This window comes from Hemicordylus capensis, chromosome 6 (genome assembly GCF_027244095.1).
Source record: "Hemicordylus capensis ecotype Gifberg chromosome 6, rHemCap1.1.pri, whole genome shotgun sequence".
Classification (NCBI taxonomy): domain Eukaryota; kingdom Metazoa; phylum Chordata; class Lepidosauria; order Squamata; family Cordylidae; genus Hemicordylus; species Hemicordylus capensis.
Window position 1 is genome coordinate 19,656,925 of NC_069662.1, and position 27,446 is coordinate 19,684,370.

At 46.8% G+C, this 27,446-nt stretch overlaps 1 protein-coding gene across 1 annotated transcript; it reads left to right on the forward strand.

Annotated features, from left to right (window-relative positions):
- Positions 1-10,408: 10,408 nt before the first annotated feature.
- On the forward strand, positions 10,409-25,948 carry MYADM (myeloid associated differentiation marker). The gene is made up of 2 exons (XM_053265115.1): positions 10,409-10,605; positions 22,830-25,948. The coding sequence occupies exon 2, from the start codon at positions 22,841-22,843 to the stop codon at positions 23,744-23,746; it is 906 nt and encodes a 301-aa protein (XP_053121090.1). The 5' UTR covers positions 10,409-10,605; positions 22,830-22,840; the 3' UTR covers positions 23,747-25,948.
- Positions 25,949-27,446: the final 1,498 nt, after the last annotated feature.

Genomic DNA, 27,446 nt, shown 5'->3' on the forward strand with positions numbered 1-27,446 from the left:
ACCACAGACTTAGTCACATGACTCAGTTCTATCTGTCGTGTCACCCACTCACTGATTAATCATTAACCTTTTCATAGCCCATTGATAAAAGAAAGTCCAAGAAGCCATAATGACATGATTTCGTTTCTAGTGAATGCTTCCAGAAAGATGAAAATTTATTTAATATAACAAGGGAATTATGCCAGTAGGATGAAATTCTAACTCTTACCATAATTCAAAAATACTTCTACTTTTGTAACACCTGCTTCCAAATGGAGCCCTGCATTCAAAACACAGTGTGGTGTCTGCAATAAGCTTCTCAAAATATCATATGTGAACTTCAAGTTTTGCAAGTTTTGTATATGGACCAATTTGCCGCCCCCCCCCACCCCATAGATAAGTTGGGTATGGGACTTGAATAAATATTGTTTAAACACAGCAAGAACAAGAGCACCCTTGGATTGATAGAACGTTAAAACAGCCCTTGCAGATCTCTGGGCATTTTGCAAAACATAGTTTAAGTGTGCTGTTCTACTGCCCAATGCTTGCACAACAACACCAAGATATTTAAAGCAGATAAGCTGCTCCAACCTATGATTATTCAACAGCCATTTTCTTATTTTAGGTCTTTTATCATATTCAATTATTTTAGTTTTATCATAATTTATTTCTTGTATCTGTTGATCGCAATACAAAGAAAGGGCCCTCAAGACTCACCTTAATCTGATCACTGACTGGGAAAGTAGAATGGCATCATCTGCATAAAGTAGAACCAGCAAACCAACTTTGGTGGATGGCATCTCAAATCCTTCAGATGGGAAACAAGAGAGTTAATATAAAAATTAAATAATATTGCTGCCAAGACACAACATTGTCTGACTTTTCTTCATTTAAATTTATTTTGTAAGTTGTTCTAACAAACTACACCAAACTTTCAGTTGCAGAGTCCAGCTGCTTGTGAAAAGCACTCTTAAATACCACAAAAGCAGCATACCATCTATTTGGTTTTGTGGAAAACTTTTCAACCAAATACTGCAATACTTGGACTTGATCTATAGTAGAATAGCTGTCCCTAAACCCAGCCTGTTCATCCACCAAAATATCTTCCAAGTCAATCCAGTCCACTAATTTTTCATAAAAATGCCTAGCATAGCTCTTACCACACTTTAGTAGGCTTATGGGTTGGTAGCTGGCAGAGATGTCTTGCTTTCTTTTCTTATAAAGGGGGAGAAAGAGCAGTGGGCGCAGAGGGCAAGTGGGGGCTGGTGGAGGTTGGGACAGGGGGGCAGAGAGGAATGTGGAGTATACCTTTAATGGCAGCTAAACACTTTCTCCCACTGGCATCCCAAGTAAACAACAAACCGCTTACCTCTCTGCCACTGTTTTGCTGATATGCTTGTGTAACAGCCATTTGAGGGGGGTCACCACACAAGTGCATTGGCCAGCTAAGTGGTGGGGGCAGGGCAAGCAGCTCTTTGAGAGAAATGGGAAAGGAGTGGCTTGGGCCAGAGGACACCGATGGGATTTAGCAAAAAGGGCATTATTATCAGGCCTTCAAGAGAACCCTTTGGTCTGACCTTCCAGGGTTTTTCAAAACTGTTTGTTTTAAAACTGGTTTTAATTGACAATGGACCGAGTCTCACGATCAGTGAGACCCAGTTTAGGGCACTGAGTGGGAAGAGCGGGCTAAGCTTGCTCTCCCCGTTCATGAGCGGGCTAAGCCCGCTCTCCCCACTCACGAGTAGGCAGGGATCCCTGGGCGGCTGGATTGGTCGCCCACATGATGGCCGGTGCCGAGCCAGTGGGGGCTGGGGAGCTCGGGGGCCGCATGGCCCCCAGAAGCCCCAGTATGCCCTGCGCGAGCACGCAGGGCATACTGAGGAGACCCCCGAGCCAGGAGGCTGCTTTTAAGCCTCCCAGCTGGGGGTCTACTCTCGAGTAGCCACGGAGCCATGCCGCGGCTACTCACGAGCAGATAGCCTGGGCTTGCAGAGCGCTCGCTCCGCAAACCCGGGCTAAGGGGCGGGCTACAGGAGCGGGTTAGCCGCTCTAGAATCACCGGGCTCGGCTGCGAGCCCAGTGGTTCTTACGATCACAAAAATAGATTTTTGTGATCGTAAGAATGGCCCCTATGTCTTTGTTTTGTTTTATGTATGATAAACTGCCTAGAGCTAACAGGTGGGGCACTATACAAATAAATAAGTAAATGTTCTACCTTCTGCTCTGCCCGCCCCCACTAAGGGTGACCCATGGGGTGGCACCCCTGCATCTTCCTTGTATCCACACCTGAGGCAACACCTGGCCTCGTGGAAGGGCCACCCCTGAGGCCTACACCTCAAGAAGACTCTTGAATGTTTAAAAATGTCATCCGAGGGAAACCAGTGCCTGGTGCTGCTTCCAGACTGCTTCCACTGCTTCCAGACCTGTGATTGGTGAGGGAAAGGGGAGGAGGCACGCCAGCAGTGTTGAGGTGCACAGCACTTGAAATGCCTTCTGTTTTGTTCCTTCTGTTTACAAGGCCAGGCCATCTAATTTGATTTCTCCTTCCTGGAAAGAGGGAAGAGACTGACTGGGCATGAAAGAAGCATTTGTTCTTCAAAGAGGAATAGTGGCAATAATGTGGGAGGAAGAGGTCAATCTGCCATAATGGAATCATTGGCACGGGATCCCAGCCAGGGTTTCAGGCTGAGGCAGGATGTCTGGAGCAAAGAGCACATGGAAACAAATGCCAAGCAATTGAACCAAAGGCTGGCTAACACTGGGAAAGGTGCAGAAAAGAGTAACTGAAATATTCAGGGAGGCTGGAGCATGTTCTAAGCATGAGGGAAGGCAAAGTGTTTGTGGTGTTTTAGGTTAAGGGTTACTAGGGGAAGAAACTGAAAGGTGAATGAAATTATGAGCAGTGTGTGAAGAGGGAGAGAGAAATTAATCTCTCTCTCTCTCTCCCACCCCCCCCCCCCACCAGAACACTGAGTAATCCAAGACAATAAATTCAGGCCTGACAAGGAAAGTACAGCACATTCTAGTGGTCATTCTTTGTAATTTGTTTGATGACTGGTTTTAATGGTCATTCTCTGTCATATCTTCTCCTTTATACAACTAGTGGGATTCACTGCTTAGAAGACTTTAAAGGGGGACTAGAAAAATTAATGGCAACAAAAAGAGAGAACACATCTCAGGATACTTGTAAATTTACGTGTTTTATTTAGAGTCCAACACATTTCGGCCAGAAAGGCCCTCTTCCAGGGCAAATATACAGTTTAAACATTTTCCCAGCTCTGTGAAAAGTACTTATTTCTTACTGGAAGCAAAAGGAATATTCTACAATTAAATTTGTTTGAAAACATTCTGCACCTGCAGCAGGAAGAAATTGATAAAAGAAGAAAACTGCATCAGTAAATTCTCAACCACAGATATTCTAAAAAACAGCCAACATTTGAATTCATGAAATCCTATTGCTTCAGGACACAATGATGGTTGTGTGAAAGGTTAAATCTGTCTTTGTTTACATATGAATAGATACTGATTATTACCAGCAATTACCAGCTTAATACCAGGAATTAGTGTCTCTCAGTAGAGGAGGTAGAGTGATGCCTTCTCTGAAAAAGGCAGTTTGCTTTAAGGTATGGAAATAAGCATTTGCAAGAAACTAATCAATTTGATTTTTGAATAATCTGAGCATAGGACTAGCACAAGGTCACCTGGTTAGCTTAGTGGTAAATTAATGTGTTTGATTGAAAGCCCAATATCAGCAGTGGGGTGGCCAGCCTGAGGCTCACCAGCTGTGGCTGGACTCCAGTGACCCTACCATCTATCACAACAGGTCATGATGGGAGTCCAACATGTCCAGGTGAGCCAAAGATGGACAGCCTACATCACAGGGTTGCAAAGGGAAATATCTAGCTTTGTAATGAATAACATCTGAAATACCTGGGGAAGGTAAAGGTTAAGTTATGACAAGAAAAATTTTATCATTGTAAAACAATGTATTAAATAAGATATAACAGTGTGTGTTTTTGTGAGGAAGAAGTCAGAGAATTGATGCATTGCAGGCCAGAAAACATTTGGTATGCAGAATTCAGCTTAATCTCTCTTGGAAGATGGGCTACTTTGTAAACATGAAGAAGTCAATGGCAGAAAATGGGTGAGGTTTTCTTCATGGTAGGGAAGAGAAGAAAGAAGAATCCCACCAAGCCAATTCTCACACTAGTATGATGTATGCTGTGTTTTGTAGGTTTCTTTCTTTCGATCAGGCTTGGACTGGCCCACAGGCATATTCCCAGTGCGCCTCACCTGCGGGGTGCTCCAGCACCCCACCGCACTCGGCAGCAATGAATATTCCTACCCTTAAGTAGCCATTCTGCTCAAAACCTGGTGCCCTCCCCACATACATTCCACCACCTTCTCAGTGCCCCCCGTCTGGCCCTGTTTTCTATTCTTGTGGTGTGAGCTGCCATGAATTCTCCCCACGGCACAAGTAAAAATGGTATGATTTTATTTTCTTAAAGCGAGTCACTTTCTGCAAAATTGAAATGTGTGGCAGCTTCCTCAGGACAACTGCTGGGCAGAAAAGGCAGACCCTTTGGAATGCATCCTTCTCTCAAGATGCCTTCATGGCACACATTTGCAAGCAAAAGGAGGGGACACTTTTTCAGTGGGTGACATGTGGTGAAAAGCCAAACTTACCAAAAACTCCAATTTCATAGTATGAAAGGACCTTTTTTAAGTTTCCTTCCAAAAAACTGGAGGCATAACTAACACTCCTTCTATATCAAGAGGCAGGGATAGCAAGGGTACATAGGAGAAGACAGCAGTCCACAGGCATCTGAGGGGCTGTCACACTGAGGAAGAAGCATACTTAATACACAACAACCTTGTGAGGTAGGCTGCACAACTTTGGCCTGCCTGCACATGTTGGACTTCAGCTCCCATCATGCCCTGCTGCGATGGACAATAGGGTGATGGGCATTGGAGTCCAGTCGCAGCTGACGAGCCTCAGGAAGGCTGCCCTACCCCTGACCTGGAGCATGTCACTGATGTGCGCGCGCGCACGCGCGCAAAGCATTACTGGGAGCTTTGCCGAGCCGCAGCGGGGAAGGGGCGGCAGGGAGCTATCCTGCCGCCCCAATTACACTACTAATTACGGCGCCACAGCGGAAAGCGGCGGGAGGGGTAAGTAAACCCTCCCGCCGCTCTTAAAGCGACCCCCCACCCCCAATCCGGACCACCCAGGTCCGGACCCATCCCTAATACCAATCTCTTTGTATAAATCTGAGTATGGCCACAGCACGGTCTTCAGAGCAGTGGGAAAATAACCCATGTCCAATTCTCTATCACAGCCACTAAGCTAACCAGGTGACCCTGTGCCAATACCATGCTCAGATTATTCAAAAATCAAATTGATTAATAAAAATATATATTCTTATTTCCGTATCTTAAAACAAACTGCCTTTTTCAGAGGAGGCAATGCACTACCTCCCTTGCTAAGAGACACTAATTTCTGCTGCTAAACTGGTAATTGCCTAGTAATTTATTTGCAAAAAGGTGCAGATTAACTTTTCATTTGCAAATGAAGCCACAGTGTGAGAATTTATTTGGAGAACATTCTGAGAATAATTGGAAGTCCAGCAGGATATTATTGATTTCCCCACCTCATATATTCACCTTGAGACTCTTTCGAGAATATTGAGAATCATTGGAGACTGCTTTGTGACCGCCTCGAGACAAAAGTTTTGGGTGGTCTACGCATGTGAAAAATAAGTAAATAAATATTAGTCCCAAGTTTATGAGACTCTTGTAAGGTTTTCAAGCAGTATATTTGCCTATGAAGAGGGAGGGCCTCTTCAACCAATATGCATTGGGTTTCCAGTAAAACACACAGTATTGTACATTTACAACCATCTTGAGATGTGTTCTTTTTTTTTTTTAATGGCATTTTGTGGATGCTTCTGGGCTTCTTTGTACTTGCTAAGAAAATCAATGGCCTATCAATGACTATTAGCTATGACCACAACTGGTATTTACGATGAATGGTGCAAAGATATGAACATGGGAAGATGCCATATACTGAGTCAGACCATTGGTCCATCTAGCTCAGTATTGTCTTCACAGATTGGCAGCGGCTTCTCCAAGGTTTCAGGCAGGAATCTCTCTCAGCCCTATCTTGGAGATGCTGCCAGGGAGGGAACTTGGAACCTTCTGCTCTTCCCAGAGCAGCTCCATCCCCTGAGGGGAATATCTTACAGTGCTCACATTTCTAGTCTCCCATTCATATGCAACCAGGGCAGACCCTGCTTAGCTAAGGGGACCAGTCCATGCTTGCTACCACAAGACCAGCTCTCCTCTCCATGTAATCTATGTATAGCTTACATAGGAAGCTGCCTCATACTGAGTCAGACCATGGGTCCATCTTAGCTCAGCATTGTTTACACTGCCCAACATCCTGACTAACAGTGTGCCTGTGCAATGAACAAAGTTGCACTCGTGCAAGAAAATGACATAGCTGTGCAAAGTCATGGGTTTTTCAAAATGGTGCTGTTGTGCAAAAGTTTCCTTTGAAGCCTATGATGCAGCCATGCTGCTGAAGTGTACTCAAGTGCCTGGAGGGGAGACTGCCTAGGAACCCCATAAACTCCCCTGGAAGTGGTAAAAAGGTGGCACAGTGTGTTACTCAGTGACAAAACCATTATTTTATTTTATTTTATTTTATTTATTCATTTATTTATTTAACATATTTTTATACTGCCCAAAACCTAACGTCTCTAGGCAGTTAACAACAAAATAAAAACACAAAAAGTAAAACATTAGTTAGAACAAAAACCCAAAGAGTTTAAAACATTACAACTATTTAACATTGTTTAAATAATATTTTAAAGCAGCATTAAAAACCTTTAACACAATATTAATTAAAAGCCTGGGTGAACAGATGCGTCTTTAAAGACTTTTAGAAAGCTGTCAGAGATGGGGAGGCTCTGATTTCACTAGGCAGTGCATTCCAAAGCCTTGGGCAGCAGCAGAGAAGGCCCATCCCTGAGTAGCCACCAGGTGATCCAGTGGTAACTGCAGACGGACTTCTCCAGGTGATCTCAATGAGCGGTGGGGCTCATGACGAAGAAGACGTTCTCTTACATACCCAGGGCCCAAGCCATTTAGGGCCTTATAGGTTATAACCAACATCTTGTATTTTGCCTGGAAACAGATTGGCAGCCAGTGTAGCTCCTTCAATACAGGAGTAATATGGTCTCTCTGAGATGACCCAGAGACCAACCTGGCTGCTGCATTCTGGCTCAACTACATACAAGGGCAGCCCCACACAGAGTACATTGCAGTAATCCAGTCTGGAGGTTATCAGCAGATGTACCACTGTTTTGAGGTCGTTCATCTCAAGAAATGGACACAGCTGGCGCATCAGCCAAAGCTGTTAGAAGGTACCCCCGGCCACTGCCTCAATCTGGGACACCAGGGAGAGGCTCAGATCCAGAAGCACCCCTAGGCTGCGTACCTGTTGCTTCTGGAGAAGTGTGACCCCATCCAGAACAGGCAGATCAAAATTGTCTCTTGAGCTTCGACTCAACACAATTAGTACCTCTGTCTTATCTGGATATCAGTCTCAGTTTGTTATCCCTCATCCAGCCCATCACCGACTCCAGGCAGGCATTTAGGGAGGTTATGCCCTCTCCTGATGATGCTGACATGGAGAAATAGATTTGGGTGTCATCAGCACACTGATAGCACCCTGCACCAAATCTCCTGATGATCTTTCCCAGCGGTTTCATGTAGATGTTAAACAACATTGGAGACAATATGGAGCCCTGAGGCACACCACACAAAAGTTTAGATTTCGAAGAAGAGCAATCTCCAAGGGACATCATCTGGAACCTGCCTGACAGGTAGGAGCGGAACCACTGCAAAGTAGTGCCTCCCACTCCCAACCCTCTCAGATGCTCCAGAAGGATACTATGGTTGATAGTATCAAAAGCCATTGAGAGGGCCAAAAGGACCAACAGAGTCACACTTCCTCTGTCAATTCCCAGTTGGAGATCATCCATCAGGTTGACGAAGGCAGTCTCCACCCCATAGCCTGCCCTAAAGCCAGTCTGAAATGGGTCAAGGTAATCAGTTTCCTCCAAGACCGTCTGGAGCTGGGAGGCCACCACCCTCTCGATTACCTTGCCCAGCCACAGGAGGTTGGAGACAGGCTTGTAGTTGCTCAACTCTGAGGGATCCAAGGTAGGCTTCTTCAGAAGCGGTCTAATAATTGCCTCCTTAAGACAAGGAGGCATCCTGCCTTCCCTCAGAGACGCATTTATAATCTCTACCAGGCCTTCTACAACAACCCCCACTGCTAGATAGTATAAGCCATGTCTGGCAAGGGTCAAGAGAACAGGTGGTAGGCTACACCGTTCCAATCAGCTTGTCAACATCCTCAGGAGTCACAAACTGGAACTGATCCAACCTAATCACACAAGAGGAGTTGCTAGACACCTCCACCTCAGACACCGAAGTAATTGTGGAGATGGAGTCTAAGTCTAAGTCATTAGCTGGATGGCAAATTCTTCTGTGAGCTAAATACTGGCTGAGAGTACATGATGTCAGGGGATGCCTCTGCATGTGGCATTGACAGGTTGTATCCTCTGAGATACGACTGAGCACTTAAGAATCCTTAAGAGCCTGGCAGATAGGCAAGCCGGCCTGCAAGGAGAGAAGAACTGCACGATTACATCTTCCCTTCCTTTCACCCCTCCCTCCTTGCAGTGGGAGGTGGTGTGATGGTCAGTGAAGAAACGACAGAAGCTGCGGGGTGATGAGGCAGGCAGACAGACAGGATGGATCATACGGGCCTAGAACAGGAGTGGCCAACCCGAGGCTCTCCAGCTGCTGATGGACTATGACTCCCATCATCCCCAGTTGCAGTCCAGCAGCAGCTGGAGGGTCTCTGTTTCCTGGAAGAGGCATGAGCTAGCAAGAAAGTGGCGCTACCTCGGAGCTCAAGGTTTCTGCTACTCTCTAGGAATTAATGTCACCTGTTGCTGATTCTTAGGAATGTTCGGCTGCCTTCCGGCTTCTCCAGTGCTCAACCTGTAGATTTGTGTAAATAAATCAAGTCTTATTAATACAAAGATATCATATGCTTGCCAGGATCTCACGGGCATCAAAAAGAAGTGGCAGAATGGCAAGGGGAGAGGACTGTACCAGTTCCGACTGCTATTTCCGTGAGCTCCCTTCCATTTGAAAACTCCCTGGGAACAGAATGTGCATCATAGGCAAAGGCTCTGTGTGTGGGGGGAGGGGGCAGTTTTCAACCATTCTCTCTAATCATGCACTACTTTTCTTCTTGCATTGAGGTTTTGGGTTTTTTTGGCAGAGGGGGAGCATTGAAAAGTGTCACCCCCTCATTTGGAGCTTGAAAGTGGCGCAGTCCATTTTACCACTTCATTCTGTTGTGTCTGCACTCCCAAACCTTAGATTAAACCAGGGGGGGTTTCTCAAACTTGAGCCCCCAGTGTTTTTGGACTACAACTCCAATCATCCCCAGGCACAATGGCTGGAAGCTAGGGACTTGGGTCCAACAGTATCTGGGGAGTAGGGACCCAAGTTTGAGAACCCATGGATTAAACCAATGCAGCCAGGGCATAAATGCCCATCAGTCACCATCACAAAATGGAACCTCCATGTTGAGAGGCAGTATATCACTAAATACTGGGGTGACTAACAGTGAGTCCAGGGGAGCTTTTTTGCCAAGGTGGGTAACAGAATGCTGGACTTGTTGAACCTGTGGTCTGATCCTCCAAGGCTCTTCTTAGGGGGATGGGATCCATTGTGTGTGTGTGTGTGATGTTATATTTTTTGAAGCATTTGTTTGTGTGAAGTAAAGTCATACTTCCTGATGACCCACAGATACCCGATTTTACATGAACATTCCTGCCACTTAAATTCGCTGAATGCACAACTTTGGGGGGGGGACACACTGGAATATGCTTGGGGTCACGTTTAAATTTTTTTATTTTTTTAAGCAGAAATTCTGAATTAATCATCACATTTTAGCTATTGTTCTCAACACATTTGGAATAATCAGATCGATAATTACGAAATGACATCATCATGCCCAAGAAAAGCCGAAAATCTTTCTCGGATTCAGATTTACTATAATTCAAATTGACGAGGGTGAAAGTCATGATACAATAAAATGAATGGAGCAGAAATCCTACACATTTCAAACTGTTCTTTTACTTCCCTTTTCCAATCTAATTTAAAAAAAAATTCTATGACATGTATTTCATTTCTTGGACTTCCCTAGAAACACACACACACACACACACACACACACGTAGTATGGCATTTTTGCACCCAGCAACGCTCACAACACACAAAGTTCCGCTCAGTTTTCGCTCTCCTCCTCCTCCTGCGCTTCCCCGCCTCCGCCCCCATCCCAGCCTTTCCCCTCCTCCTCCTCTCCTCCTCCCTCCACAGTGTTTCTTTCCCTCCCTCTCTTCTAGGCACCACACCCAGCTCCCCGCCCGTCCCATCCCCGCGCTCCCCGCCTCGACGAGCAGAGCATCTTCTGGCTTCTCCTGTGGGGCGCTGCTGGCGAGCCCCTGCGCTTTCTTACAGACGCCCCCCGTGGAAGTAAGTCAGCTTTAGTAGAAACACCCGGGGAGCGGGGAGAAGAAGGGGCACTCTGTGGGACAAGAACACCTTGTTGTGGGGACGAAGCGGGTAAAAGAGCAGCGGGACCCTCCGGAGCCTGAACTCCTGGGTTTCCCTTGGGAGCGAGGAAAGGGTTCAAACGCAGGCAGCAGCGTAGGGAGCCTAGAGGGATTCTGGGCTCTCGGGGGTTAAAACGGTGTGTCTGGGGGGGTGATTAGGGAGCCCCTGGCACTGCTGGGCTCGCTGCGGGGCGGGGGGGGGGGAGTGCGTGTGGGAACTTGGAGGAGAAATCGAGGAGGGTGTGTGGGGATGTTTGAGAAGGGTGGTGCCCTGTGTAGGGACGGGGAAGGGGGCGAGGGCTGGCTGCAGGACTGTGGGGTTTCCTGCGAGAGGGAAATGGGAAGCCGTGCATTCCAGTTTGTAAAGGGAATTTGGGGCCCCTCGCTAGCTCTGTTGCATTGCTATTTTAGGGCACCACACCCCCCTGGATCATGTCTGGTGCGCGCGCGCTCTCTCTCTCTCTCTTTCTCTCAGCCTTAAAAAAGAAGAAGTGACGCACGTGCTTTATTCAGAGGTTGTTTTATTCAGAGGTGGTTGTAGAGCGCTTAGAAGCTTTGGGGGATTTAATTGGTATCTTGTTCTTGACGGTGGAATGTCTTGCAAATGGAACTTGGGCATGTGCCAACAAAGCGCATGCCTGTAACAGGGTGTGTTGCAGAGTGTGTGGATAACAGGAAACCATACACTAGGGCTTTGAGGTGCCCCAACAAGGCTCTCAGGCTGCCATCCTAACCATGCTGTTGAATGGGGAGTCAGCCCCGTTGAACACGGTGGGGTGTGCTTCTAGCGAGGGGAAGGATTGCATTTGGGAACCGATGTGCAAGATTGCACTGTAACAGATTTATTGTGGCGTAAGTGTTTAGGGGCTGGAGCCCACTGCATCAGACAGAGTGGGTTTGGGTCCATGGAAGCTTGTGCCACAATAAGTCTGTTAGACTTTCAGGTACCACGGGACTCATGGTCTGTTAGTGTCGAAAGAACAAATGACTACCCTGTTGGAACTCATATAAAAATGATGCATTTATTGTTGTTGTTTGTTGTTAAATTTATATACCGCCTTTCATTAAAACAATCCCAAGGCGGTTTACAGCAAAATTTAAAAACAAGATTATAAAAATGACACAGTTAAAATATTAAGCTAAAAATATAAGACAAATCTGATTAAAATATTTAAAACACAAGTATAAAAACAATACAAAGTACAAAGAGCAGCAGCAGAGACAATCATATAAAAGCCTGGGTAAAAAGCCAAGATTTAACATGCTTTCTAAAAGCTGTGATGGAGACTGAGGAGTGAATAACCACTGAGAGAGCATTCTAGAGTCTGGGGGCAGCAACAGAGAAGGCCCTGTCCCATGTGCACGACAACTGTGCCTCCCTCATTGTTGGCACCTGGAGCAGAGCCCCCTCAGATGACTTCGTCAAGTGGGCAGCAACCCTTGGGAGCAGGCAGTCTCTCTGATATCCTGGGCCCAAACCATTAAGAGCTTTAAAGGTCAAAACCAGCACCTTGTATTGGACCCGGAAACAGACTGGTAGCCAGTGCAGCTCTTTCAAAATGGGTGTGATGTGCTCCTATCGGGCAGCTCCAGATAAAACCCTAGCTGCCGCATTTTGCACTAGCTGCAGTTTCCGGATATTCTTCAAGGGCAGCCCCATGTAGAATGTGTTACAGTAATCCAGCCGAGACATGACTAAGGCGTGGGTAAGTGTGGCCAGATCTGCCTTCTCAAGAAAGGGACGCAGCTGTAATGTAAGAGAGGCTCCAGCTTGTGCACTCCTACATAAGCCCTATCCGTTGTGTGGGACTTCTTTCTGAGTAAATTTGCATCAGGTCAGCCTGTACCTCTCCTGGGCTTGCCTGAAGGGGTGTGGCTGTAACAGACCATGCCTGTGTTTGCACTTATGAAAATGGAAATTGCAATGAATAGAGTATGCTGCACATATAACAATGCAGATAGTAGGATGGCTGGCTTCTGGAGCAGAGAGGGTCGTGTGTGCAACAGGAGAAAAACGAATGACAGTATATGTTTGTGACAGTAAGATGTATGTTACGATCTGGGATGCATGCTTTTTCACTGCACAGACACTGAAATAGTGTCCCAAGCACTGCTACACCAAATTATTCGGCTGCTTTAATGCACTACCTTGCAAAATTTGTTTATTTTTACATTTATATCCTGCTCTTTCTTCAAGAGCCGAGAGCAGTGTACATGGTTGTGTTTATCCTCACAACAACCCTATGAGGGTAGGTTAGGCTGAGAGATGCGTGACTGGCCCAGAGTCACCCAGTGGGTTTCATGGCTGAATGGGGATTTTAACTTGGGACTCCCTGGTCCTAGTCCAACACTCTAACCACTAACGCTACACCATCACAATAAACATTGGTTGGGCCACGGATTTTGCAACAGGCTTTCTATGAAATGTGTCTTTGTAAGGAAGAGGAGGTGTGTGGGTGGAGCTTTCCATGGGTGTGTGCTATGGAGAAGATGCTTAATGGGATAATAAATATGTGTAATCATTTTCTAATTTTTGTAGACTGCAGTGCAATGTGCCTCTCTTAAATATCTGTTCTGCATCCTGAATATCTGGCAAGTTACTAGTCCATATTGATTTTTACTAGCTCATGCAAACAAGTGTTTTTTGTTTGTGGCATATTGATGGCCTAAAAAGGGTTGGGAACCCCCTTCTTTAAATTTACACAAGTTTCCCTGGTAACCTGGAGGTGATTATCTAAAAACAACAACAACAAACCCCATTCTTTAGGATAGATTGACACATGGGAAGAGTGTCCTAACTGATGTCACTAAAGTATTCAGCTCCACTATCACATTTCCTTGCAATAAAAATAAGTTGAGGCCACAAATTCTGCAACCACTTTTCATTAGTTCCTCTTCTTCTCCCAGTTTTACAGTAGGGTGCCTTCTTCAAAACTATTGTCATGTTTTGCAAATCAACTGATCACCTTGTTTGCAGGGTTTGGGGATGAAATGTTTGAAATACTTAATGCATGCTAATACTTTAAAAGGAAAGGACCCCATTTGTTTCCTTGACCCTCCAATCTGGAATTATTCCAGGATCCCAAACTTTTCATATCCAAACTTTGCCTAACTAAGAACAGCCTTCTTGGAGAACCTTATCACCCCAACTCAGGGATGCAGCTCTCCGCCTAAGCATTGGCTGACTTCCCCTGCTCATTTGACTGAACTCTCCCCCTGCCAAACCTAGTAGCCCATATCTCCCCCCTCCAAAAAGTGTCTTCCCTCCCCCTACTTAAAGAGGCAAATGAGGAGTTGCTCCTCAAGAGTCCCTTCTGCCTGCACTGCTGCCCTGTTCTAACTTGATCTGCTTTTGGGTGTGGGAATCAACTTTCCTGAGAGTGGTACCTCTTGCTGCCTTCCAGGGGCATGGCTGTAATTGAGCAGATGGTGGGCTCAAAGAACCCAGGGCCCCCAGCTCCACCCCTGCCTGTTTTCTTCATTGTCACCCTCACTCCGAGGGGCCACCAGCAAGAGGGGCCAACACAGGCTGCTGCCTTCTATATTTGCAGAGGGGTCCTCCAGCCCCGTGTACAGTTGCATCCTGAGGTTGGGCGTTCCCATTCCATCTGCTCAAGGTTTCTTGCTGTAATTAATATTTTCCCAGTCACGTTTGCTGCCACTTAGCAGAGCCTCACAGAGGTCATTTCGAAGATCACTTCATCTCCATGAGTTACCCGGCCCCACCACAACTGTATGCTACAATTTCAGCCATGAATTTGCTGTTCTCCCAGCCTCGGCTCTGATATCTCCAGGCATCCGCTTGCCAGTGGCAAGTTCCCCCAGCCCTCTGGCAAGCAGGGCATCCAGCAGCACCACACAGGTCTCCTCCTCACCAGAAGTCTCATTTCCACTCCCACTTTGGAGAAGGCAAGAAGCCGGAGGAATCCATTCTGAGCAGTAGGAGATCAGGGCTCCCCTTGTTCCTTATCTCCGTATCCCAGGGCCAGGAGACCCGCTTTGCTCCTAAGCCCCTCTGCCTGTATGCCTGGAAAGGGTCTGAGGAAAGAGAAGGTATTGGTGGCGACCGCACATAATGGCTGGCTAGTGAACTAAGCCTAAATTGGTGGATCCTTGGGTGTTTCCAGCATTTGAGGTATTGATCTACCTTAAGGGGTATATTGCTATGATAACCTTGCATGGTGTACTTTAAACTCTCCCATCTCACCCCACCCTGCCCGTAGAGGAGAGCTGGTCTTGTGGTAGCAAGCATGACTTGTCCCCTTAGCTAAGCAGGGTCTGCCCTGGTTGCATATGAATGGGAGACTAGAAGTGTGAGCCCTGTAAGATATTCCCCTCGGGATGGAGCTGCTCTGGGAAGAGCAGAAGGTTTCAAGTTCCTTCCCTGGCAGCATCTCCAAGATAGGGCTGAGAGAGATTCCTGCCTGCGACCTTGGAGAAAGCTGCTGCCAGTCTGTGAAGACAATACTAAGCTATATAGACCAATGGTCTGACTCAGTATATGGCAGCTTCCTATGTCTTCACCGTGGCAGTACCAGAAGGGGAAAAGTGCATCTGTGGGTGGATGAGCTGTATCCCACATATTAGATTTTTGAAACAGAAATGGGGGGTAGGCCATTTGTCTGGGGGGTGATTGCCTGCCCAGGCCCCTCTTCCCCACCAGAGCTGCCCTTGCATTTTTGACATCTGGCTTAAAGGCTGGAGTGGTGCTCTTTGTCACATAAAACCCACACTGTAAACGATTGTGCAAACATTTTTGGGAGCATGCCCAGGATCACTTTGGATTAGTTTATCCCCAACATAGCTTAGTACTGTAAATAGCCAGTCCCTCAGGCCCAGTTCAGATGTGCAGCAGAGTCTGGCGTGGCAACATTTTTCCAGGACTCCCCTCCAGGCTGGAAATGGAGCGTTATATATTTGAATGCCGCCTCGTGAATAAGACTCCCTGCGCACAGAAAAAAAGGTATGCCAGGGAGAAGACTAGCTTGTCTCTGATGCTTGCGTTTTCTATATGCAAGAAGGGTGAAGTGTGGTTCTTTTTTTGGTTGGCTTTTGTTTTTGTTGTGTATCTTGCAAAAGGGCTCTAATTAGCCCTTTGCACTTAATTGCACAATCAGTTTAGTGGAAGAATACAAAGACTGTGGATAACTCTTTATCAACCGAATAGCTTGTTCTTTCTAGGCTGAGAGGACCTACAATATAGGCATGATTTGCCAATACACTCCCCACTCCCACCTTCTTATAATCTCCCTTTCTGCAGCCCCTGCCTCTCTTTTCCTCTTTGTCCTGTTTCCCCCAAATATTTTGGCAAGGCTACTCTTGAGAGCCAGGCTGCAGAGAGGTGACAGGGACTGACTTCCAAACACAAATAATAAGGGAAGGAAGTTGTTGCTCTTTGGGCTGGACATGCGTGGATTCTAGTTGGTGGAGAAGCTGGCCTCATGGTTTCCAAGGAGCGGGAGGGAGCTGTGACTGTCTGGGAGGTGGCCCAGGAGGGAGACAGTATTGCTGGCTGCAAGCCCAGGAGAGTCTCTTTTTTTTCCATCCCAGAAGTGAAGCATGATTGAAACCAAATGTTCAGCTCTGGGTTAAGGGAATCTCTCCTGGCCTTATATGGATAATGGTGCAACCAGCTCCCCGCCTTTCCCAGCATCCACTGCTAAGCCTGCCTCACCCCACTGCAGGAAGCCCAGATGAGGAAGTGCCTTTCCGTGCTAAAGGCTGAGACCATTTTTTGGCTTTCATCCTAGAGGTTCCAGCTCTCATTCCACACACCCCCGTTTAACATGTCACAGAGCCCCTTCCTAGCTTTTGCTCCTTGGGAACTTCCATCTTCCCACCCAGGGCACCATTATCAGCCATGGCTAGATGTTTGGTTGTGGTTAGATTTTGGTGGGGTGGGTGGATTTTAACACCCAACTTGGAAATAAAACTAAGGCATAGCAATTGGTCTGTAATCCCAATGTGCTCAGGGAATAATCCTAGGAATGTATCCTGATAGCAACAGTCCACTGGATGTCCACATCTAATTTAAATGTTAAATTTGCATTTGTTCCCAAAGGATGGGAGCAGTTCTTACAGACCTCTCCATGCATATAGGGGGCCATACTATGATATTTAGTGCATATAGTTTGTGGAATTCACAGCCACGAGATCTGGCGATGGCCACTAACTCAAATGGCTTTAAAAGGGGAGTAGACAGATCCATAGAGGACATGCAGGTCTATCAGTGGTCTTGATGGCTGTATACTACCTCAAGGTTCAGAGTTCGTGTGCCTCTGAATACCAGCTGCAGAGGGAGCATGTCTTTTTCCTGCTGCTTGTGGACTTCCCAAAGGCATTTAGTGAGTTACAATGGGAAACCGATTGCTGGACTAGTTAAGGCCTTTGATCTGATCCAGCAAGGCTCTTATGACAAGCACACCCTCGGCCCTTATGTACTTGTTTAGATAGGAAGCATGCTGCTGTACCTGTGTTCGACATAATGTGTGGATAACTGTACCTGTGTGCGCTGTATGTTCTATTCAGTTTTGTGTGCGCTGTATTGTTATATTCAGATTTGAATATGTGTGGATGGGGCTGATATTCATTATTTCCCCCTTATTGTGTTGAGGGGAGATTTATGCTGGACTTCCTGGACTCTCCCCACTATCGGTGGGTTCGGCAGTTTGTTGGCACAGGGAAACTCAGCATGTGTAGCCCCACATGCACAGGGATCCTTTTATCCTTATTCTGCTAAACATGCAACTGATGGGAGAGCTCCAGGAAGCACAGTGTCACTCCAAGCAGTGAGAAACAAATAACCCATTATGACAATCACATGATTAGCCCTTGCATAGGTGGCCTGGGCTCAAAAGGCTTGGGAGCAGAATCTCTTCCTCCCCTGTGAATCTCCCTGAGAATTCCACTCGGAGAAGGTGGGGGCCAGAGAAAGTGGGGGCCCTTCTCTGCCCCCACCCCCCTGCCACCATCAGAGACACCGCCATTTGGGTTGTGGTGCCTGCAGTTCAGAGGTGCTTGCTTTTCGATGAGCCTCAAAGCAGGGCTGTAGCTAGGGGAGAGGAGGCCCGTGTTCACTCATCTCCCTGGTGGCCTCTTGGAGTGAGGGAGTTAATGACGAAAATAGGGAGGGATGGAGCTGGGGGGCCCTCAGGAGCGTGGGGGGCTTGGGTTCTTTGAACCCATCCACTCAATTATAGCCACACCCCTGCCTCAAAGATGCTTCTATTTCAGCTGGATTCCCCCACCCCCACTGAGGATATTGCACTCTCCCTCTTTTTAAAAAATGGCTTTTGCTACATCTGCTGCTTTTAAATCTGGTTGTAATGGCTTTAGGTTATTTTAATAGTTATCTTGTTTTCCTTTTGCTCATAAACTGCCCAGACTATAATTTTTTAATAAAAGAGTAGATAGAAAACTTGAGAAATGGGGCGGGGTGGACCATGACACACTTGCTAACCTCATGTGCTGCAATATATTGCTTATTTGAGGTATCAGTATTTCCTCTTGCACTTCCTGTGAAGATGTTCCGGATGCTAGAAGACTTGCCCTCTAACAGCCCCTTCCTCCCCTCTCACAAACATTCTTGATCTGTTTTGTTGCCTTGGTAACAGTTGCTACTAAATCCCATAAAATGTTTATCAGCCCGCAGACTTACTAACCCACATGCCCACCAGGGGGCGGTCCAAGATATTTTGCTGCCTAAGGCAAAGGACAATGGTTGTCTCCACATCTGCAGGCAGTCACTCAGCATTCTCCAGCCCAGGGATTCTCAGTGTTGGGTCCCCAGATGTTACTGGACTTCAACTCCCATAATCCCCAACCAAAGGCCACTGGGGCTGAGGATTATGGGAGTTGAAGTCCAATAACATCTGGGGACCCAGCATTGAGAATCCCTCCTGCTGAGGTGGGGAGCGCTCCTAGCTTGTGTTGGGTAGAATGGAGAAGAGGGGAAAATAAGATGTGCCCCAGAGGGGTGAGGAAGAGGAAATGAACAGCATGGTCCAGTGGGGTTTGGAAGGGCAGTGACAGTGAGGCCGTGGGGCAGTGCCTCCTGTGCCCCTCCTTGTACCTGTGCCTGAGGTAACCACCTCGCTCTGCCTCTTGGGAGGGCCTCTCCTGTTCCCCACAGAAACCAGTTTTAGTATTTCTGGGGCTACAAGAGCCTAAAAAAGGAAACACCCCATCTGCCCTGCCACACTAGGGTTGCCCCATTCAAGCTCTCCAAATCTGGGTGCCAATAGCTTGCAAATAATTTGCATGAGCATCCTATTTATTGGTGAATAAATATAAATATGCTAATTTAAATATGCTATTTATTGGTGAACATGAATATACCAGATAAGTGGTGAAAATTCCAAATTAAAGCTCATGCTGAGGAGCAGTGTTGAGTCATTTTCATCACCACTAAATTCTACAATTGACCCTGCAAAACTGGGGCTAGGGATTAAGGCTTTCATGCTTAAGCCTTGTCACGGTCACCATTTACATCCTGAGATAAGTATATAAAATGTAACACCAGAATCTTACAACCGTCTGGAAAAGAGTAGGGGGCAAGGATAATTTATGGTGGCTTGAAGCAAAATTAAAAAACACACAAAAAAACAAGATCTGTAGAAAATAAATGAACAGGACACTAAGTTTGAGATATTAATAGCCGCAATAGAACAAAAAATACACTCAGCTTTTTAGTTAAGGTTGTACTTCTATACACACTTAATTTGGGATAAAATCTGATTGAAAACAATGGTATTTACGTCTAAGTAGGCATGCATAAGTCACCTTAAGTAGCGCAGCAGGGAAATTCTTAACTAAGAAGCAGAAGGTTGCAGGTTTGAATCCCCGCCGGCGCTATATTGGGGTGCATCTCACTCTGTGGGAGGAGGCAATGGTACCCCCCCCCCACTGTATTCTACCAAAGAAAACCACAGGGCTCTGTGGGCGCCAGGAGTAAAAATCAACTTGACAGCACACTTTACCTTAGGCATGCATAAAATGCATTGCACTATAAAGCCAAAAACCTTAAACATTACAGTACACAGGTAGGCAACGGTTTACATCAAAATCAAGCGGTTTACATCAAAATCAAGCGATCCTCTCAACTGCCCTATAGAGATCCCCTGCTGACAAAAAAACAAAGGCATCATTCCTCAGGGGGATTCCTTGTTCTGAACCTCTCCCTGCCAGCCTCCTGTGCTTCAGCTGCCTTTAGTCCAGCATTGAACAGAATAGTGACCGCAGGTTTTGCTCCCTAGCTCCCTTCTACAGTGGCTAGAGCTGAGCTCTTTTAAAAAGCAAGCAAGCAAGCTGGGAATGCAGGCAAGCTAATGGGCTCTCTGGGTGCTGGGGAACATGCTGAAAATCTGGTAAATACCCAGAAATCCAGGGGAGATGGCAGCCTTATGCCCACACACTACACACACCACTCACACCCACCCACTTCCTGTTTAGAAATGTTTTCCTGTCTGGGCTCATTGAGCAGATTCTTTCTTGCCGCAAATGAAAGCTTAAGGCCTGTGTTGTCTGCCAAGAACCTGGTGCCAAATCCAGCTCCATCTTTGGTGGGGCCGTGAGAATGGTGCCTTCCAGTGGGCTTCCCCATGGGAGGCAGGGTTCCTCCTCCTCCTCATCGCCCACAGAGCAGAGGGCAGGCAGCTGTTGGCCTTGGCGGTCTCCCTTCATCTGCCTGAGGGGCGGTGGTGCTGGTAACAGGAGCTCCCTGACCTAGAAGCAGGGGTGGCTGTCTGTCTGCTCCTTCTGTCTACGTGGGGAGAAGGAAGAGGAATACTCAGGAGGGAAGCCCCAGTCCTCCAAGGAAGGCCCAACCGCATTACCACCCAGGGGAAGAGAGGAGGCGGCAGTAATCACTGCTCGGTTGCCTTGGGACAGCAGCTGCCTGAAGATGCCCACCTCTGACACCCACCCTGTCTGACTCTGGCCTGGACAGACTGAATGCAGCTCAGGTTTCCTGGCAGCAACATTTGCTGTTTCATATTTCAGTAGCCACCAGGCAGATACTCTTTAAATGTTCACCTCTCGTTTTGACATTTGTATTGGAGTGAGAACAGGGTGGTTGGACATCTGTCTCTCTGTCATTCCCGCAGGTGCTCTGATATGGTAAATCCCACTTTATCAGCTTTACAGGCTGGAGGAATCTGAAGTTGAGAGCACTTGAGTGGCATGCTTATGGCTAAGCAAGAAACTGGAGTCCGCTCTGAGCAAGAGTGTCTGCCTGCATGCCGGACTCTGTTGATTCCAAATTCATTGGCACTCTTACAGCAGTTTGTACTTATTTCCACAACATAAGCATGTAAACATTTGCTTTGCTAGATCAGAGCAGCAGAACAGCATCCGGCTGTCCCCTTCAGAGGGAAGACAGATGTCTCCAGGAAACTCAAAAGCAGGGTGGGAAGATGGTGGCCTTTCTCTGTAGCTTATCCCCAGCATCTCAAGGGATGTATTGTCAGGGGTATTCTGCCTCTGTACGTGGAGGGCCCATTTAGCTGTTATGGCTAATAAAAAGCTGATCATCTGTGAATATATTTAATCCAGGGCTTCTCAAATTTGGGTCTCCAGATATTGTTGAACTACAATGCTGCCAGTCTGTGAAGACAATACTGAGCTAGATAGACCAATGGTCTGACTCAGTATATGGCAGCTTCCTATGTTCCTATTTTCCCCAGCCAGAATGACCTTTGAAGCAGGGGATAATGGGAACTGTAGCCCAGCAACATCTGGAGACCCAGGTTTGAGAACCCCTGAGTCTAATCCTTTTTTTTTTTTTTTTAAGAACGCCATCTCCACATCTTTGTGGAAGCATATTCCATTCTTCATTTCCTCTTTCCTGGATCTACCGCCAATCAACTTGGTTGAGTTCCCCTTATTTGCTAGTATTATGAGAGAGGGACAAGCAACTTGCCCTGTCAGGTCCACATAAGTCACCCTGATTTGCATGCTGTGTAGCAGGCTGGTATTTGTTTGTTTATTTAACTTACTAACATTTTTATCCCGCCCTTCACCTCCAGGTTGTACAGATCAGTGTGCAGGGCTTTCCCCTTAAGATTCTTCCTACCACAACCGTGTGAAGGGAGTTGGGACAAAAGATAGAGACTGGCCCAGGGTTGCCCAATGAACTTCATTGCTGAGTGAGGCTTTAAATCTGGGCCTCTCTAGTCCTAACTATCAGGGGCAGCCCAAGGTGTTGTGGCCCCTGAGGCGAGGTGCCAAATGTCGCCGGGTGGGGGCCAGTCTCCTTTCAAAACAGTTGCAAGCTTCGAAAATGGTGGGGAGGAGGGAAGGTTGCCAGCAGCCCCCTCTTTCTCTCCTTGTGCTTCTTGCAGACTTCATAAGGAGTGTGAGGAGAGGCGCTCCTTGCAAAGCTTGCCAGGGTTAGATCGGTCCCAAAAAGCTTCTCCTGTGGCAGGTGGCAACTTGGAGCATTGTTGACTCTCCCAGTGATCTGACCGATGAGGCAGCTGGCTCACATTGGCCCAGGAGAGGGCCACTCCTACTAGCCAGTACACCACACTGACTTCCAAAGAGTTAGTAATGTCTAGAGTGAGACGAAGAGGCTCTTCTCACGATCCGTGAGAAGAGCCATGAGGGGGTTTGTGAGGAGAGCGGGCTAATCCCGCTCTCCCTGCAGATGAGCAGACAGTCTGCTCTGGGCGGCTGCCCACACAACTGCCGGCTCCGTCATGGAGCTGGCGGGGGCTGGGGAGTTCGGGGGCCATGTGGCCCCCGGAAGCTCCAGCATGCCCTGCACGAGCGCGCAGGGCATGCTGGAGAGAAGACCCCCGAGTCGGGAGGCTGCTTCTCAGCCTCCAGGTCGGGGGTCTCCTCGTGAGTAGCTGTGGCGCGGCAACTCACGAGTAGAAAAACCGGGTTTGCGGAGTGCTCGCTCTGCAAACCCGGTTTAACTGCCAGGCTACTTAAGCTGGTGACCCGCTTAAGAACCACTGGGCTTGCAGCTGAGCCTGCTGGTTCTCACAATGGGAGGAAATCGGGCTCCCATTCACAATGGGAGCAAATCGGGCTCCCAGCTCATGTCACCCAGGCCCAAGTCTAGCACATTGTCTACCATGCTGTTTGCTTCTCAGTCTCAATGTCTTGAATTAAGTATCGTCCTGCTTCTTCTCTTCTCAGGTGTTTCTACGATGCCGGTAACACGCTCAAAATCTGTGGGCAACACTAGTGCCTTGACCTCCCATCTGGGCATCATCCGTTTGCTGGAAGCCATTTTCACCTGTGTTGCCTTCAGCTTAGTGGTCCACCAGAAAGCCTGGTGGGGTCATAACGGCGACTGGTGCCTGTTCTCATGGTGTTTTTGCTTCGCCGTCACCATCGTCATCTTGATGGTGGAGTTTTTTGGGCTTCAGCACCATATTCCTGTCTCCTGGAAGAATTTCCCCATCACGTTCGCCATGTATGCAACCTTGATGTGCCTCTCCGCTTCCGTCATCTACCCAGTGAGCTTCATTCAGAATCATCAACTTGGCAGCACAGAGCGTGCATACCGAATTTCTGCCACGGTGTTCTCTTGCCTCGCTTGTCTGGCCTACTTCTCAGAGGTCACCATGACTAAAGCCAAACCAGGAGAAGTCACTGGCTACATGGCCACAGTCCCCGGCCTGCTCAAAGTGGTGGAGACCTTCGTTGCCTGCATCATCTTTGTCTTCATCAGTGACCCAAATAGCTACAGTAGTCCTGAAGCGGTGCAATGGTGCATGGCTGTCTACTGCATCTGTTTCATCCTTTCCCTAGTGGTCATAATCCTCTGCATTGGCGAATGCACCGGTTGGCTCCCTTGCCCATTCAATAAGTTCCTGAGTGGGTACACTCTCTTGGCTGTGCTCATGTACGCAACAGCCACAATCATCTGGCCCATCTTTAAGTTTGATCGAAAACATAACGGAACTCCATCTCGACCTTCTATCTGTAGCGGGTACGGATTCTGCTGGTGGGACAAACTTGTTGCCATCGCGGTCCTGACAGCTGTCAACCTGTTGCTTTACCTTGCTGACCTAGTGTACTCTGCACGGCTGATATTCATCCAAGGGTAGACGGTTGCTGGTGGCAACAAGTATCGGGGCAGAGACAGTCAAGAAGAAAGAGGGAAGGAGACATGAAAACAGAAGGGAAGGGGATTATTGCCTTCCCTTTTCTGTTTCCATGCTCCTCTCTTTCTCTTCTTTCCTTTCATCTTTTCCCTTCCGTCCTTTCCTTTCCATACTTACCCTTTCCTCTTTTTTTTCACATTCCTTCTTTCCAGCCTTTTTAATGTTGTGTGCCTCTCATTCCACCTCTCACTCTTAGCTTGTGGCACGCTCGTCCTTTTCCACATGACCCAACCCTCTCAAGCCTTTGCCCACTCCATGTTCCGCCTTGCACACACTCCCCCCTTTCATGCTTCTTGCATGTTGCTCTGTTTCCTTCTCTTTCTCACACTCAAAATCTTTCCCTCTCCGTGCCCCCCTTCACAAAGTGTAACTAGCGAAGAGCTTCAAGAATCAGGGGCACAAAGATGGTGCTGAGTGTTGTCGGTGGTGATGACGGCATCAGTAGGGAATGGGAAATACGTAAAGGAGCATAGGCTTGATTTAAGGAGAACCCTGAGAAGTGCTCAATTTGCAATGCCCCTGTAACACTTCTAATTTGAACATGTACCTTCCTGAATTCTGTTTGCCCATCTGTTGCCCAGTCCACACATGCACCTTTGCCCCCCAATGTAGTACACTCCTTCAGTGTTTGTGCTTTCCATGTGTCTGGCCCTCATGAGCAATCTTTGTTCAAGCTGCTTGCTTGTTGCAGTTCTGTCTGTCTCCTTGGTGATTGGGAGTAGGAGAAAGTGGATTGGCTTATTCAGATGTGTGTACCAGCAGCTACCACCAAGTCATCTTTCTAGCAGATGGGGGACCCTGGTTTGGGCTGAGAGGGCATGACAAGTGCTGGGGCCTTAAGAGAGACCCTTGCTTGCAGGGGAAAAAAAGTTGACAGGCCTTCCTTTAATAAAAAATTTGTCTGGCAGTCAAAAACAATCATGTCCTCGTTAAGGGCTTTAAAGGCAATGAAGAAGTTTTCTCGCTATGGTGATCCCACCCCCTACCCCCATTTCTCCCCTTTAGTGTTTACTGAATGTACTTAATCCTTAATGAATGAATGTACCTGTCGAAAAGGTGGATATCTACTTGATAATGTCTCGGGAACGGTGGAACAATTTGCTGTGTGCTGCTCCTATTTAAATGAATGGGAGCTGCACAGGAGCAGTGCTATGTGGGTAGCTCACAATTAATTTTGTTTGCCATCTTGAAGAAGAGTTTCTTGCATGGTTAAGGAGGATACCATTCAAAATATTGATTTGCAGAAGGCAAAGTTCATGCCTGCATGGTAAGTCTTAAAAGCAAGGTGTCCCACTTTTCTTGCTCTTGTCTGAGAGTTTTCTGTGAAAGAAAACCATACATTTTCCAAATGTTATTTGTGTGGTAACAGTTAATCCTTCCAGTGCCTTGAATCTTAAATGAGAGTTCACTCTTCTGCATTGAAAATTGCATTCAGCAGGTTAAAATTTTCATGGTTAAAAGGAAAATCATTGGACTTTGGGGCTTTACAGCCAACAATGCACCATTGCCATACTGAAAAACAGCATCTGCATTGAAACAGCACTTTTTAAATATTTACCTAAGTATTAAAATTCTTGCTAGTGATGTTTTTAAAGGAAGCATATAAACCCTATTATGTTGAAAAGCAGCATTGTTCATGGAAAAAGAACCTTGCCTTTAATTCTTGTTGACACCTTTTAAAAATACAAGACCCGTTACTGCCAAGGCCTTTAAGACATCAACGTCATCTTTTCTTGTTGTTAAAAAGAGCATATGACATTCAATAAAGTGTTAAATGTGTAACTTTGACTTTCCTATTGTTGTGTTTGCTTGCTTGATTCAGTATTTTTTAAAAATAAAAATCTTGGGGCATATGATGTTCCCCCATCCCGTAGCCTTAGAGACAATTTTTCTTCTTCTACTCTGCACAAGATTTTAGTTCTATGTATTTTTAAAACATGAATTTACTATCCTGTTTCATAATTTGCTTTTTTATACTTCTAGATGTCATGTAGCTTAAACTGAAATATAGGCTCTCTTCTCACATTATGCATAACCCCATTTCAACCTAATTGTAGTGGTGTTGTTGTTGTTTTTGAGTGTATATGATTTTTAATATGCAAATAAATATATATCTATAAAATAAAGGAGCAATGATACAGTAAACTGCTGTGATCTTTCCCCCCTCTTGTCTCTGCAAAGAAGCTAATTCTTAACTTGTTCAGCCATCAAGAGGCTGCAGTAATTACAGGCACAACTAGAGTCCTATTCACATGTTATGTTCAATACTCGTACGAGTGTACAGTGTACATACAGATCTGTACACAGGTACCGTAATTCATATGTAATACTGGACACATGGATACAGCAGTGCACTTGCTATTTGCACCATGCATTTGAGGAGCCTGTACCCAGCTTCACTCTTACAATGAATGCAGGTACAGTCATTCACACAAAAACATGTATGAGCGTACAGATGTCTGTACATCTGTTCAACATAATAGCCAGATTCAGACACTGTGCTGCATAAGTGCACATATGTCTGTACAGTTGTACATGTGTTTGTGTGAATGACTGTACCAGTGTTCATTTTAAAAGGGAACTTGGATATAGGCCCTTCAGATGCATGGCACAGATAGGAACTGTACTTCTGTACCTGCATTCAACACAACATGTGAATGACTGTATCGGTGTACAGATCTGTGCCTGGGTACACTGTACACAAGTGTTGAGCATAATGTGTGAATGGGCCTAATGTCTGAATAGGGCTTGGGTGAGCAAGTACAAAGGTCAGGGATTCTGTATTTTTAAGGATTGGGGTGAGGGAGGCATTTTATTAAGTGCAATGGGGTTGTTTGGATGGAAGGCAGATTTGAATGTAGTGGTAGGTCTCTTGATGATTGGCAAGGGTTTCTGCAATGGTGTAGCCACCACTGGACAAGGAGGGACAAATGTCCTTGGTGGGGGGGCTGCCACATCACTCTCCTGTCCCTCCCCCAGGGCACTCCTTTGTCACCCTCCCACACCCAGGCGGTGAGCAAAGCACTCTGGCTGGAGCTGCAAGGCACAGCCCTCCCAGCTGGGTGCTTCAGGTTGGGGAGAGAAAGAAAGCACCCAGCCGGCAATGAGGGGAAGGAGTGAGAGAGCTCCTGGCTGTACCTCCTGTGTCTAACCTCACACACGTTGTGGCCCCTGTTTGTGTGCACAGTGGTAGTGGGGAACGCTGGAGCCTTTCCCTGGGCTGCTGGAGAGCTCCATATATGTCCCTGGGTCTCTGAATCCCAGCTTGACAGTAGCAACCACAAAACTGCTTTCCACCCCCACCCCTAAAACTAGGCTGCTGAAATGTAGGAAGCTAGCTTGGGAAGAAAACCAGGAATGGTTTTTGTGTGTGAAAGGATTGTGAACTCGGTCCTGGTATTGAAAACAAATCCTTAGGCTGAGCATGAGCTCAGAGGCACCCTGTTCCTCCGTTTTATATGTGCGTGTCCACTGTGCCCCACCCCGCACGCACACCCTTATGTCCAGCATGTACCTGACATTCTGTTTTTCGATATGCAAGGAATTCCTATTCTCTTTGGGGAAAACATTCAAACACACAGCCTACAGCCAGAAGTGGCACAGTCCAGAAAAGACTTTAGCACTTGATTCTGACGATAGTAGT

What these genes read in the sequence shown, in the direction of transcription:
- MYADM (XM_053265115.1), top strand. Translation starts at nt 22,841, where the DNA reads ATGCCGGTAACACGCTCAAAATCTGTGGGCAACACTAGTGCCTTGACC.